Raw genomic sequence first — 16,809 nt, forward strand, 5'->3', positions numbered from 1 at the left:
GTTCCTGTGCAGGTTGGTAGTGCAGTGCGTTGTCTGAATATGAAGAGGAGAATGTTGGAAGAAACACAAATACCCAGTCTCCGAGCCAGAAATATTAATCAGATGCGACTAAAATCCCCGACCCGGCCGGGAATCGAACCCGGGATCCTATGAACCGAAGGCCTCAACGCCGACCATTCAGCCAACGAGTCGGACATTTTTGTCATTGTTATTATTATCATCATCTCTTTTCCCTATTTTCTTGAGAGTCTGTTCCTTACTTTTCTCTTGTGTCCACCTTAGTTATCGATGAACTATTTGTCAATGTCTTCTATTCTCTCCGCACATTTTAACTTGAATAAGCATTATAAGATACCCATCATACCCTATTACCACTGTCTTCGTCAATCACCTCATGTGTTCTTCCTGTAGCTATCGTGCACTGTGTTCCTCTCATTATCTCTACCACTAATTACTGGTGATGATGACTTTGTCTCATTCCATTAGCACAGCAATGAGAACAAATGTAGCTCTACGTTCCACTGGGAATTAACCTCGTGTCCCCAAGGCTCCACACTATCTTTCCATTACGTCGTAACCCCAGCAAAGAGCACAACAAGCGGAGAGAATTGTGTTTAAGGGAGCTGGCCGCTGAAATTGAAAACAGTGTTAAAATAATTAGATATATGAGATCAGAAAGTGGATTACAGGAGGACAGTCCAGAAAGTAACTCACAGTAGCACCTGTTCACATTTAGCACTGTTAAATTTCGTAGAGACCGGGCGAGTTGGACATGCGGTTAGGGGCGCCCGGCTGTGAGCTTGCATACGGGAGATAGTGGGTTCGAATCCTACTGTCGGTAACCCTGAATATGGTTTTCCGTGGTTTCCCATTTTCACACCGGGCAAATGCTGGGGCTGTACCTTAATTAAGACTACGGCTGCTTCCTTCCAAGGCCTTTCCTATCCCATCGTCGCCATAAGATCTCTCTGCGTCGGTGTGACGTAAAGCCACTAGCAAAACAAAAAGATAGTAGAATTTTAGAAGCATTTCTTCTTATGTCTCTAGCCTCCAAACGCTATCACTAATGTTTTATGATAAATAAAACCAATCCACCGAGTGAGTAGGCCACGCGATTTGGGCCATATAGTTGTTAGCTGAAATTCGGGACATGGTTGGTTCGAACCCTACCATCGGCAACATTGAAGATGATATTCTGTGGTTTCCAAAATTCACACCAGACAAACAATGGGGTGGTATCTTAACTAAGGCCTCGGCCACGTCCTACTCCTTTTCTCGTCTCCAAAATCCTATCTGAGTTGATGCGACGTTAAAAAACTAGCAAAACAAATATTAATGATTTCTGTATATCATTGCTTCACCTATAGGATTTCTTGCTCAGAAAGGTTTTTCTTTCATGTTATTAAATCTACCGAGAGCCTACACGTCTCTTTCACACAATCACTATCATATACCAAACGATTGCATCATAATTATTCAGAAAACTTCAACCCTAGTGATAGATGCCTAACAAAATGCGACACATCGTCGGCCAATATATACAACATACTGTAGGTGCTGGGATAAAAACCCTAAAGCTAAAGTGTTAATGGAACTGAAATTATCGTACATGCAGCTTCCAATTCAGTCAGTTCAAATGTGTACAGTCTCTATGTACTTCACTTTCATTTGATGGACACATTATCAAACATATTTAATTTTAGGTACTCACTTTTCATAGCTTTGCATGTTCTTTGATGTCCACAGTCACACAGACACAACCACTACAAATTTTTTGCTCTTCTTGTATTGGGATAGCGTTTCTGTGCTTAAACGAACTTCCAAATTTGAAAATATGAAGACAAAAGGTCAGGAAATCGAGGTTTAATGATTCTAATTACAGAGGGGATTTTAAATATACCTATTCCCCAGTTTTCTTCACACTCATTCTAGATAGGAAAAGGGATTATTTTAATTTCTAGCTTATACATCCCAACACTTGGTTTCAGAAAACAAAGCCTTCGTTTTTATTTTTTTATATTAGTTTACAATCAGTAGGTTCTTGGTACGCTGATGCATATACACTATCATACAAATACATTCATCCTTACAAATTAGACTGATGAGCAAGTAGAGATACCTGCGTGTAGCATCCCCTTTCACTCTGATAGCGATCGCAATATCATGCGACAGGGACTCCACAGAATTGTTCGGAAAACGGTCAATGGTACGCACATCTCTCTGTCTCTCGACAGCATCCTAGATGTGCTCAACAGGATTGACGTCCACTGACCTTAGGGACCAGGCCAGCATCTTTATGCCCATGGAGTACTCATCGATCCTATCAGACACAATTCGGGAGCATTTTCTTGTTGTACGTACAGGTCTGCTGTACATATGGGTGCTGACAGTAGGTTCTTATATCGTTCGTCAGTGAGTGACGTTGTCAGCGGTACCATGGGCTCCTCATCCCACATGGACAGTCCCCACCTCCGGCCTGAACTGTACCCTGCTGACACGACGAATTAGTGAGTGTAAAATCTGGTACCACGACTCATATGTCGAGGCAATCTTTCTATATGCTTTGAGAGTTTAATGGTTGTGTTCCTGTACGAATGCCATTCTTTGTGCCTTGTGACGTGCGATGAGCAGTGTTGCCGGAGTGAGACGGTATCTTCAGTACGTCCTTGCGAGTAGGTGGTCTTGGATGGCAGGGCTACTCATACTTCATTGTTATTCAGCATTGAATTCCGTGTAATCGGTTGCACAGTGACCTGACTATCCGCTCTTGCCATCCAAGTCAGTCGACGGTGACCCCTGACATCAACATATTGTACTCCATGGCAGTCGACCCTGGTGATGATGGTTTTAGTAAGGTAAAATCTACGTAGTCATGGTAATAATAATAATAATAATAATAATAATAATAATAATAATAATAATAATAATAATAATTCTTTTCTTTCTTAATCTGTTTACCCTCCAGGGTCGGTTTTTCCCTCGGACTCAGTGAGGGGTTCCACCTCTACCGCCTCAAGAGTAGTGTCCTGGAGCATGCGACTTTAGGGTCGGGGGATAGAACTGGGAAGGAGGACCAGTACCTCGCCCAGGCATCCTTACGTGTTGCGCTGAACAGGCGCCTTGTGCAGGAATGGGGAAATTAGAATGGACAGGCAACGAAGAGGGAAGGAACCGGCCGTGGCCTTAAGTTAGGTACCATTTCGGCATTTGGTTGAAGAAGAAGTCGGAAACCACGGAAAACCACTTCGAGTATGGCTGAAGTTGGAATCGAACCCCCCTCTACTTAGTTGATCTCTCGAGGCTGAGTTGATTCTGTTCCAGCCCTCGTACTACTTTTCAAATTCGCGATAGAACAGGGAATCGAACTCGGGCGGGTGGCAGCTAATCACACTAACCACTACACCACAGAGGCGGACATAATAATAATAATAATAATAATAATAATAATAATAATAATAATAATAATAATAACAATAATAATAATACTCTTATGGTCTCAATTACCGTGTGCAAGCATTTTCATTTGACGCCATTTGGCTACTTACTTCTCCATTTCCACGTTCCGTTCTACTCTACGCCAACTAGATGGCAGAGTAAACCGAATCTCTCTTGACCGTCTGTGGCCCATGGAAAGCTCATTGCCTGAATGACTTCGGAGATGGACTAGCTGATACGTATAGCACCAACAATCTGGCCGCGATCACGCGTCTTACCCATCCTGTGCACAACTGTTACACTACCAGCACGAGATCTCACGACATCGCAGTCGTATACCATAATAAACGTCAGGCTCCATGGCTAAATGGTTAGCGTGCCCGCTATTAGTCCAAGAGGCCCCGGGTTCGATTCCCGACGGTTTGGAAATTTTAACCTTCATTGGTTAATTCCGATAATTCGTGGGCTAGGTGTGTGTGCTGTCTTCATAATTAGAATTCATCATGTGTAGGGCCCCATACTCACAGACGCGCAGGTCTCCTATGAGGCGTCTACTCGAAAGACCTGCATCAGGCCTCTCCGGAGGCCACACACCATTATTGTATTATTATTATTATTATTACCACACTAAGCCTAAATTATTACATTCACCTATCCTACCACTCCGCCATTTTGCCAAAATGGCAACTATCTCTTATACCATTGTTCATCAGTGTAGGCCTATACAATCATCATCACACATTATTTCAGTAGTATAGATCCCTTTTGCGGAGCTCACAAGTAACCGATCGTGACAAATGAGCATTCAAAAGAAAGAGATTAGACATTACCGGTGACGAATTGCACTCTCATTTCATAAATATCGATACTTTCTTTAAAACGTGACTTTAAAAAATTGAACGAAGTGTGCGATTTGCAAATACTGTAACTGTAGGAAAATACGCGCCATCGTTGCTGCCCACTTCCCATTTTGGTCACTGGGACGCCTGTTTCATACATGCTGTAATTATCAGCTGTCGTCTATTCCTTTAGCTATTAAGCGTTAATTTCTTTACAGGGTTTTCTTCTTTCATTTCGCATGGATCTGAGACGTGCAATTCAATGGTTTGAATACTCAAATCGTATAACCGTTGAGTGTTAATGCATTCGGGAATGTGTGCTTTATGAACATGCGAGATTTCTCACACGGATCCTCCAGTTGTTTATAACATCCAAACCAAACCCTGGTACATAGAGCCTATGAAGGACGTTGCCTGTAACGATGTCTGCTGTCCAGTGAGATATCCTGAAGGTATGTTGGTATGTTATTCGTCTTCTCTTCCATGACCTCTGCCTCTTATATCAGGCAATTCCTCAGTTGAACTCATGAGGCTGAATAAACACCGCTCCAGTTCTCACGTCAGAGCAGGATTCAAATCCTTCGATTGACGGCGAATCAAACTCAGAAACTCCGTGTAAGAAGCGGGCCTAGCAAATTTTAATAAAGCCATTTCAAATTCCGAACTTCAGCTGAATGTAAAACGATGTGACCTCTTCTCACAGCTCATGAAATGATTTTATAGTTCGCAGTGCAAAAATCCTCTGCCAGGCAACCTCAAATACATTGGAGAAATAATAATAGGAACACCGTAACTGTATATGCCACTTTATTCCCGATTCAACTTTGAGGTAATATGGCTTGATGATATTACATGATCAGCAATAAAGACCAAACCAAGAAATAGTTTTCATGCACTGAATGTACAGTGTTGTACCCCCCCCCCCCCCCTCCCTCGTTCAATCACACGGACTTGTATTCCCGCATATAGAATATTGTACAGGTGACGAATATTATACCGCGATGCAGTGTTCCTAGCCTTTTCTACCCATTCGCGAGTGGCCTTAATGACTGGGTCAGAGGCTGTCTCATCATGACCGAATCATATTCAAATAGAGAGAGATATTAGGATCATGATGACCAGGGCAGTTGTCGAACACGACCAAGAACACGTCATGTAGCACCACCAGTACGTGGACGAACATTATCCTGCTGGCACATTCAATCACCTTCATTTTGCAAGAATTGTGGCAGCACGTATCGATCAATGTCCTGGACATAGTGGACACTGCTGAACACACAAACACCAGAGGATAACAAGAATAGTAGCTGTGATGCTGGAATTTAGGCCCCTATGTCGAGGATGAGTACACTCTGGATAATGATGCTTACCAGGTCGACGTCGCACTCGAAAAAAGACCATCTTTTGCATGTGGACAGAATCTTCTCTGATCGCAAAACACAACATAGCACCATCTCATTCTCCAGGAAATCCTTGCTGGACATTACAGGAGACGTGCCTGACGGTGTTGTGACTGAAGAGGAAGGCGGACCGAAGATAGACCTACTGCAAGTAGACAGTCCCCAATGGTACGTGGTGCCACATTTCTTTCACTTGGTTTTAAAACAAATCAAGAAATTCCTTTATTTATATCCTATTATAAAATACGCATTTCACATATATCTTAACACACACAGTATAGCAACAAATATGCCTTCTAATGAAGATAGCTACATAAATATGTGCACCCCTAGTCACTTATTTTCTCTTTATAGTTTCGAATTGCATTGCGAAAAACATACCTAAATACACCAGATACAAGTCCATACTTAAAAACAGATATATTACTGACATGTACATGGATTAAAGTTTCAATACTCAACAAATTTGGACGGATCTCTGCTGCGGATGAGTTAAGATCTGCCTGTGATTCCCTTTTTTGCTAGTTGCTTTACGTCGCACCGACGCAGATAGGTCTTATGGCGACGAAGGAACAGGAAAGGGCTAGAATTGGGAAGGAAGCGGCCGTGGCCTTAATTAAGGTACAGCCCCAGCATTTGCCTGGTGTGAAAATAGGAAACCACGGAAAACCATGTTCAGGGCTGCCGACAGTGGGGTTCGAACCCACTATCTCCCGAATACTGGATACTGGCCGCACTTACGCGACTGCAGCTATCGAGCTCGGTCTGTGATTCCCTAACAACACGCTGATCTTGATATACGTCTGTACAATGCGGCCATCCAGAAACCGGTCTGCGGATGTGCGCCTGTTCAACTGACCACCGTTTACGACATCGCTACACTATTAGCAGCCCTAAAAATAGTTTTACGGTTTTTTCCATTTTCACAACAGACTTGAATTAAAGACATAGCCGGTTTCTACATACGCCTAGTCCTTTCCTATCCGACCACCGCCATAAAACTTATCTGTGTCGGTGTGACGTAAAGCAAATTGTAAAAACAAAATAATAATAATAATAATAATAATAATAATAATAATAATAATAATAATAATAATAATAATCATCATCATCATCATCATCATCGCCGCAGTACGGATGTACCATAACAGCGTGCAGCACTCCGTCGATACGTCCATCCTGCCTTCCAGGCTCACACGTTCTTGTCTTGTGCGAGGCTGGACACGGCACAAAGAACTGGTAGGTACAGCGCCATTTTTTTTTAGACGGAGATCTTGAAACGTTCAACAGTTTAGCTACAATTGAATCTATGGGTCTCACTTTCAATTGGACATCACACTCCGGGTATTGATTTTTTTTTCCTGGCAGAACGGAGCGAGTTGGTCGTGTGGTTAGGGTCGCATAGCTGAGAGCTTGCATTTGGAAAATAGTGGTTTATATATCACTGTCAGAAGCCCTGAAGATGGTTTACCGTGTTTTCCATTTTCTCACCAGGCAAATGCTGGGATATACTTTAATTAAGGCCACAGCCGCTACCTTCCCAATCCTAGCACTTCCCCATACTTGTCTCGCCGAAAACCTTCGATGTGTTAGTGTGACGTTAAATAACGTTAAACCACTAGCAATAAACAAATATATAGTCCTCCTCTGTGTTGTAGTAATTAGTGTGATTAGCTGTCAACCACGGAGTCCCGGGTTCGATTCCTGGCTCTGCCACGAAATTCGAGAAGTGGTACGAGGAACGGGACGGGGTCCGCTCAGCCTCAGGAGGTCAACTGAGTAGAGGGGTTCGATTCCCACCTCATTCATTCTCGAAAAGAAGAAAGATATATTTCCTGGCAATGAACACATACATTCTCTTCTTATGGCACCCGTCAAGCATGCACTCACTACGGGTACCTTAAAGAGTATTAAAAATATATGTTTTAAATGTGTAGCATATTGTAGGTTCTACACAATGCAGCTAAGTAATAATCTCAATCGCATACACCACTACCGAAAATTATGAAACATATTCTCTTCACCTAGAAAAACGAGACTAACAATACAAAGAGCTCCACCATCAGCTGTCACCGCTAGCCTAAGCGTCACTGAAGGGATGAGAAGTGAGGTTACTTTTCTCTCTAAACTAGGGAGTGCTGTTACATATCAGCCAGCCAAGACCAAAGAACACTTCCATACCCTTTTATGACAGGTACTTGCTGCATAAGGAAAAGTATTACTAGCATCGCTCGTATCTCAATCACTTTCATGTTGTCCAAGCCATAAATGAGACTTAAACAGATGTATGGAAGCAACAAGCTGGTTTTAGCCTATACAACAATATACAGTGCACTGCAAATATTATATCTCGCCAAAAATGGATCTGAATTGGACCAGTGATAAACAACTGATAATTTCGTGCAATTACTAAAATTTCTCATCTCATTTTACTGTGCATTGTTATTGTACTAGTTGAAACACAATAGGAATTAAGGAACATGATTTTATTCAAAGTACCGTTGATAATTTCTTCCTAAAGTATGAGAGAATATTAAAGCCTTTACACTTAACACCAAAAAATGTACAGACAAATCAAGTCAATATTTCTGTCTGTTTCAGTGTCAGACTTCACGCAGCAACTGTCACAAGTATACGAACAGCACGCAGAGGAACTACAGCTACTTGTAGCCAGTTTCCGCAAGAGAAATGCCGAACTGCGCAAGGAAAGGTAAGTGGTTGTACAAACTCTATAGAGTAGGTAGATAGTAATAGAATCATCCTTCACACTTGCATCACAGTCCACGATGCTCATAGGATAATGTTCAAGCACCTTTGCTTACGAGAGATATGATGAATATTCATGATGGATTTGCCGAGAATGGAATGATTGCAATTCTGAGCTTCAGCTGCACTTGGTTACTTGATTTAAATTCAATATCGTGATAAGTTGTAGACCGCCTCTCTGGTGTAGTGGTTAGTGTGATTAGCTGCCACCCCTGGAGGCCCGGGTTCGATTCCCGACTCTGCCAGGAAATTGGAAAAGTGGTACGAGGACTGGAACGGGTCCACTCAGCCTCGGGAGGTCAAATGAGTAGAGGTGGGTTCGATTCCCACCTCAGCCATCCTGGAAATGGTTTTCCGTGGTTTCACACTTCTCCTCCAGGCAAATGCCGGGATGGGACCTAACTTAAGGCCACGGCCGCTTCCTTCCCTCTTCCTTGTCTATGCCTTCCAATCTTTCCATCCCCCCGCAAGGCCCCTGTTCAGCATAGCAGGTGAGGCCGCCTGGGTTAGGTACTGGTCATTCTCCCCAGTTGTATCCTCCAACCCAATGTCTCACGCTGTAGGACACTGCCCTTGAGGCGGTAGAGGTGGGATCCCTCACTGAGTCCGAGAGACAAACCAACCCTGGAGGGTAAACAGATTAAGATAGAAGAAGAAGATAATTTGTGACTAACCCGTAATCTTCTGTTTGTTTTGAGACCGTTGAAAGAATGTACATCTACTTATTGTCATTATGATCAAAACAGTAATGAAATGGAGGGGAATTTTGACATTATTTTCACGGATATTATGTAGTGTTAACCAGAGCTTGGGAGAGCAAATTTATTGTTCCTTTTACCTTACTTTCTCTATATGATTTCTCGTGTGTTCTAGAAAGCAAAGAGAAGTCGATATAAAGAAATCTCTGTTTTTACTTGAGCTTTTAGAATTGGTCGTATAAAAATAACAATCCCTTATTAACACAGGCAGTGCGCTATAATTCATTTAAGGTTTGGTATTCATAATGCTTCAATGCAGGTACCACATTAATAGTGACTTTAGCATATTTAGTGGAATTCTTTACTTTTGACAACATAGTGTCATCTATAACAACTAGGTTCAATATAAGGATAAATTATTTAGATTGTACGCATGGCTGAACATGCATACAATACCATTTGTATTTTATGGGAAAATAAGCGTTATATAATGTTACCCTCTGCACAAATATAGGCATGACTTATAGATAAGAGCTTTTGCAAATAGCACTTCTAATATTTTAAATAATCACTAAATTACATTATTCGCCGTTTGTAATAAACATTTGGTTTATCCGGCGGGCGCTTGTTACTTCGCTCTACGTGCTCCGATGTCTGTACCATTTCAAAATTCTCCAATACAAATATCCTACTCTTTCTCAAGGACTAAAGTTTAACTGTTGTACCTCCTGCCCTCTTGGAGACAGGAATGAAACAGCTTAGTGACTGATTTTTACTGTTAACTTCTTGTCTCATGTTATGCTATAATCTCCACGTTAGTTCGGATTCCAGTGAGTTGAAGAACGTTGGTAGAACCTACGAAGTTATAAGACTTTGAACTTGGATGTAACTTCATGGATTAAATAACGCATGGTTAACACTTGTCAAGGATATTAGCCATCTTTCGATCGAGTATAGTCACTGGTAATGAGTTATCTGATAAGAAGCATGGGAATACCAAACCTTATATGAAATACACTGTATTGAATGTGTTTACAAGATATTTATATTTTTATGTAGGCAATTCTAACAGCCCGTGTAAAAAGCTGGACCTATCCTAAATATGTTTTCTTCATTAGATAACCAAACCGAAATAATTCTACTATTTAAGGATATCTTTATCACAAGAAAAGGCTTACTACATATTTCATTTATTTATTTTTGTGTAACTTAATTTAAACATTATAATTGTGTAAGAACAAAATAGAAATAATAGTAATCATTATAAACATTTTGTAAATAAGAGATGTACCATTAAATGAATGATTTTTTTATACTGAAATAATTACCAGGGGTGACGTTTAGTGACTACAAAGTACGAAAAAGGATTAAAAATCCCTAAAAAATTCAGATATTTAATGAATAATAATTGTCAGCTACATCATGCATTTACGGTCTAAGGTATACCACATTTTATTACACTAGTGTCTCCACTCATTGGAATTTCACAATATGAATCCTGAATTGGTCCATTTAGAATCAGGTACTAGTAAATGCAACAGACTAATCATGCTAAAACTATTGAAATCGGAAACAAATAGACGGTAATACCTAGAAATTAATTGAAAATGCACATAAAAATGATTTCAGTCTGTAACGAAAGGGCATTTCTCATACATCAGCTGACTATCACAGGGTGTGGAATGCTTTGAACTAGTTCTTGTTCAAATATAATGCGACCACACACTTGTCACATTTCATCCAGAAAAATCCTTTGCAACCTGGCAATTTGTATCATGGTCTCACTTCCAAACATGATGGCAGGTGACCCATTTGATACTGCCTTGTATCTCCTAAAAGGTTCCGACCTGTAGGTCCCTTTCTCCTCTTAGCTTGTCCGGCTCCATGTCTAAATAGTTAGCGTGCTGGCCTTTGGCCACAGGGTTCCCGAGTTCGATTCCCTGCAGGGTCGGAAATTTTAACCATCATTGGTTAATTTCGCTGGCACGGGGGCTGGGTATATGTGTCGTCTCCATCATCATTTCATCCCCATCACGAAGCGCAGGTCGCCTAAGGGTGTCAAATCAAAAGACCTGCACCTGGCGAGCCGAACATGTCCTCGGACACTCGCAGCACTAAAAGCCATACGCCATTTCATTTCATTTTTTCCTCTTAGTTTGAATCTGTGCTCCAGTTCACTGCTTGGCCACCCAAGTTTATATTAAGTAGCTCCAGAACGACATAAGCAATGAGCAATGTCAATTCAATTTCGGCAAGTTTCAGTGTACTTGTGATCCCTTTGAACTCCGCTACACGTCCGTACAAGATCAATACATTCATAACTCCCACACCCAGAGAGGTAGAATAACCGGATGTGTCACTTACGTGAATTAATATGGATTTTGTGTCTACCCATTACACTATCAAGCAAATCAACCCCTCCCTTATGTTTATTGAACAACATTGTTGGCAAAGGGCAGGGTCCTGTCTTCCTTGCCTTTATTTTCTTGTCGTACCTACTAACTTCTTGCAAAGGTTGCTGCCAGCAAGGGTAGAGAACATTATAGTCGTTTTGTCTATACACGCCACCGAGCTCGATATCTGTAGTCGCATAAGTGCGGCCAGTGTGAAGTATTCGGAAGATACTGGGTTCGAGCTCCACTGTCTGCAACCCTGAAGATGGTTTTCCGTGGTTTCCCATTTCCACACCAGGCGAATGCTGGGGCTGTACATTAATTAAGGTCACGGCCGCTTCCTTCCCACTCCTAGCCCTTTCCTCTCCCATCGTCGCCATAAGACGTATCTGTGTGGTGCGACGTAAAATAAAATGAAAAAATAAAATAAAATAAAAAAATATTCACACACCACGTTTGACAGCTCAACGCTATCGATACTTGGTGCGTTCCACTGATGCTCTTCACTGTAGTTTTTTAAACACATCCTTTATGGGAAATGTACAATCCATCACTCTATTTCTCTCTCAGTACCAAGAAAATAAATTTCTTATTTGTGGAAGCAAAGAGAAGAGACACGGACGTATAATAATTTACACAGTACAATTTGTGATTTTCATTTCTCAAACCGGGCGAGTCAGCCGTGCGGTTAAGGGCGCGCAGCTGTGAGCTTGCGTTCGAGAGATAGTGGGTTCGAACCCCACTGTCGGCAGCCCTGAAGATGGTTTTCCGTGGTTTTCTGGGGCTGTACCTTAATTAAAGCCACGGCCTCTTCCTTCCCATTCCTAGGCCTTTCCTATCCCATCGTCGCCATAAGACCTATCTGTGTCGGTGCGACGTAAAGCAAAGTTTAAAAACATTTCTCGGTAGCACCCTACTGAGACGAACAACAACGTTCGCCCTAGGTCCCAAGCCATCCTCCCGGGTCATTCTCTTTTCTGGGCAATTTTCATCCGCAGTGAAAACCTAGAAATCGTATGGATAACCTGAAATAACACTGATAACAAACAAGTAATTTGTACCCATATTTATGAAGCTTGACTGGCATATATTTCCTGCGGTAAATTCTCGCATTAGTGGAACATATTTGCTCGTAGAAAGACACACATTCCTCGACTAGAACGGTTTTAAATAGGGCTCTCATCATTTCAATATTGTTCTGAATAGTCTATCTTGACCATCTTCAACCCCCCCACCCCAGGGAATCGTTTACTGTTATCGTTGAAGTGGAGACGTTCAATAAATTTCCAATTTCTTTGCAATCATTTAGGAAAAGGCTAGGAAAGCAACAGGTAGGGTATCTGCCACCTGGGCGACTGCCCTAAATGCAGATCAGTATTCATTCATTCATTAACATAATGTATTTCCTTATGCGGTCAAACTGCTTTCCTCGCATAGTTGATTTGTTCAACTGATTTCCCATAACCATTTCCCAGTAATCACGTGTATTAGGCACATGTACAACTGCCATTATGATGCAGATACCCTACATTTAAATTTTCTATTCTCATCACAGAAAAATCAATTGGCCTATCAGAATTTCACTGCACGCTGTACCTTTGAGATTGCTCACAAATTATATCAAATCATTCAGGAGGAAATATATGTGTAAAAAATGAAGTAGGGAACTGGGACTGTTTGTAATCGAACTCTCATCTGTTCACTGATGGGTGCTATCTTGAATAGTCTAACGTGACCGTCTTCAGACCTAGTAATACTTGTATTGTTATTATTTAAGTGGAGATATTTTCTTATACGCTCAAACTAATTTACTAGCATTGCTGATCTGGTAAATTAATTGTCCCTAACCTATCCCCGGTAATCACACACGGGTGTTAGTTATTTTGTTCACAAGGGACTAAAATTGAAATGCATAGTTGGAATCACATGTTGATACCTTGATAAATGTATAGAACATTTTGTTAATAAAATCCGTAATTTCCGATGGTGAAAATGAAATGGCGTCTGGCTCTTAGCGCCGGGGAATCCCAGGACGGGTTTGGCTCACCAGGTGCAAGTCTTTTGATTTGACGTCCGTAGGCGAACTGCGCGTTATGATGAGGATGAAATGATGATGAGGACAACACATACACCCAGCCCTTGTGCCAGGGAAATTAACCAATGATGGTTAAAATTCCCGACCCTGCCGGTAATCGAACCCGAGACCCCTGTGACCAAAGGCCAGCACGCTTACCACTTAGCCATGGAGACGGACATTCCCTTGGTAAAGCTATTTCTCTAACGAACTTTGACTGTCCAGCAGGAATAACCAATTACTTATTTTCCCAAACAACGTTCCTAAATTTCTTCGGGGCACTTGCACCTGAGGAATCAAAGTCATTGGCTTGTCAGAATATTAATTCCTTTAGTCCTTTAGATGGTGACAATATATGTGAAGAATTGCTATCTGAAAGTATTTCTGATGTGATTTCCGCATCTTTATGTTTATCTTGCAAAAGCTTATGATTACCTGAATAAATGTTATCATCGCCACTTTCCTGAAAATCTGTCGAAATTAGGGTCCTATCTGGCAAGGAATCATTCGAAAAGAATTTCAGGTTATCTTCACTACCGTTTGGGTTTTCTATCCATTCTAAAATCGCATCATTCAGTTAATTTATAGACATCTTATGTTAGAAGATGTTCTGAAAAGGTAAATGTAAAAAGTAACTCTTAAGATACAAACAATAATTCACTGTTGATTTAGTTCGCAAGGGAGTGAACTTGAAATGCATGATTGAAATCACTTCTAGAGACCAGCTTTTAGCAGAAGAAGTATATATAGAAGATCAAATTCCTCGTGATAACTTTCATTACGAACATAGACAAACGACAATTGATGTGGCACGAAGAAAATTCAATTATATCGCGACTATTTTGCTATCTATGAACTACCGCAAGCCAGGGATAATGCTGTGAGAATGTATAGGATTAGCAACGCTATGCATTTACTAAAAAATACTTCACATAATATATTCAGTGAGCTGAAGTATGTTGCTTATCAGCTTGCCACGGGATCAAATGAGGTGGGTAGGATTGACGCTCTGGCCATGGGGGACCTCATTTTTAGTCATGTGGGGAAAGTATGTGAAGGAAAGGGAACCAGGGTACAGTGCTATCCAGGAATTACGTTAAGGCAGATATTGAGGAAAGTAGAAGAGAAGGAGGAGAGAAAGAAGAAGGTGGTAGTGCTTCACGTTGGTACCAACAACGTAAGGTAAGCAGATATAGGTACCAACATAGTTGGGGATGTGTTGGTAAATGCAGCGCGGGTTAAGATTGAGGAAACGGATATGGTTATCAGTGAAATACTGTGTAGGAGGGATACTGACTGGACGGTGATTGGGGACTTAAATGAGACTATGGAATGGGTTTGTGGGAAACTGCGAGTGAGATTTCTAGATCCTAGTGGGTGGGTAGGAGATAGGGATCTGCGCTCAGACGGCCTTCACTTAAACCGCAGTGGTACGTATAAGTTAGGAAATTAGTTTGGAAGGGTTATAGAGAGCTACATTCATGGAAACGGGCTGGTTAGGGAGCGGTGATAAGCGCTCAAGTATCTGGAAGTCAAGACATCAAGTTGCCTATTATCTTTAGAGATGAGACTTGCACCTAGAATTTCATGTTTGTCATCTTTAACTTATGCATACCTTACAAATTCTTCTTTCACCAGAATGAATACTCTCCCTCCTACCTTTTACCATTCACCTATGATACATACTTCAGTTCCGTGAGAAAATTTCTGCAGCAATTATATCATTTATCAGCCATGATTCAACTCCTATTACAATATCTGGTAAGTACATATCTATTAAAACAGTAAATAAAAATGTAAACAGACTCTAGGATGGGTTTGAGGCAATTGTTGAGGAATGTGAAAAAAGTTTGCACCTTTAAAGGTGGTAAGGAATGGTAAAACCCACTATATTATAACAGAGAATTAAAGATACTATCGTACGAAGGATGCGCAGACTGGAAAGAAATAGACTTAGAAATGGCTGTGGAAATAAGGAGAAATTGAAGGAACTTACTAGGAAATTGAATCTAGCAAAGAAGTCAGCTAAGGATAACATGATGACGAGTATAATTATCAGTCATACAAATTTTAAAGAAAAATCGAAAATATGCATAGGTACTTTGAGGCAGAAACAGGTTCCAAGAAGGACATTCCAAGAATAATTGATGAACAAGGGGAGTGTGTATGCGAGGATCTTCTATAGGCAGAAGTATTCACTCAGCAGTATGTAAAGATTGTTGGTTACAAGGGCAATCAATCAATCAATCAATCAATCAATCAATCAATCAATCAATCAATCAATCAATCAATCAATCAATCAATCAATCAATCAATCAATCAATCAATCAATCAATCAATCAATCAATCAATCAATCAATCAATCAATCAATATTGTTCTGCATTTAGGGAAGTCGCCCAGGTGGCAGATACCCTATATTTTTCTCCTAGCCTTCTCTTCTAGCATTTTCTTTAATGATTGCAAAGAAATTGCAAATTTATTGAACATCCCCTTGGTAATTTATTCCAATCCCTAACTCCCCTTCCTACAAACGAATATTTGCCCCAATTTGTCCTCTTGAATTCCAACTTTATCTTCATATTGTGATCTTTCTTACTTTTAAAGACACCACTCAAACTTAATCGTCTACTAATGTCATTCCACGCCATCTCTCCACTGACAGCTCGGAACATACCACTTAGTCGAACAGCTCATCTCCTTTCTCCCAAGTCCTCTGAGACCAAACTTTGTAACATTTTTGTAACGCTACTCTTTTGTCGGAAATCACCCAGGACACATCGAGCTGTTTTCTTTGGATTTTTTCCAGTTCTTGAATCAATAATCCTGGTGAGGGTCCCATACACTGGAACTGGGGTCTTACAAGAGACGTATATGCCATCTGCTTTATATCCTTACTACAGCCCCTAAATACCCTCATAACCGTGTGCAGAGATCTGTTGTCCAGATAGGGGAGGTGTATAATACTACGCCCTTCCAGCGTCCAGGATGGGTCACGTAAAATCAAGACCGTCTCTCAGGGTTCATGAATATGTTTTTCTTTTTACGTGAGATCAAAGACACACCGATATGCCAAGTAATATTTCATCCATCAGCTGAATTGATGGGCGTATCCATCCGACGTAACATTGATTCACAAGAATACTCGATAATTCGACGTCTTAATTCTAAGTAATCTTACACCATTGCAGAAAATTTTAAATAAC

General features: G+C 40.9%; 1 protein-coding gene across 1 annotated transcript in view; it reads left to right on the top strand.

Moving 5' to 3' along the window:
• LOC137498551 (F-BAR and double SH3 domains protein 1-like) overlaps nucleotides 1–16,809 on the top strand; it is a 387,845-nt gene that overhangs the window by 328,006 nt on the left and 43,030 nt on the right. The window contains exon 2 of the mRNA XM_068226253.1: nucleotides 8,276–8,384. Coding sequence (XP_068082354.1) covers nucleotides 8,276–8,384 — 109 coding nt within the window. The remainder of the gene's footprint in view (nucleotides 1–8,275; nucleotides 8,385–16,809) is intronic.

Source organism: Anabrus simplex, chromosome 1, assembly GCF_040414725.1.
Source record: "Anabrus simplex isolate iqAnaSimp1 chromosome 1, ASM4041472v1, whole genome shotgun sequence".
Classification (NCBI taxonomy): domain Eukaryota; kingdom Metazoa; phylum Arthropoda; class Insecta; order Orthoptera; family Tettigoniidae; genus Anabrus; species Anabrus simplex.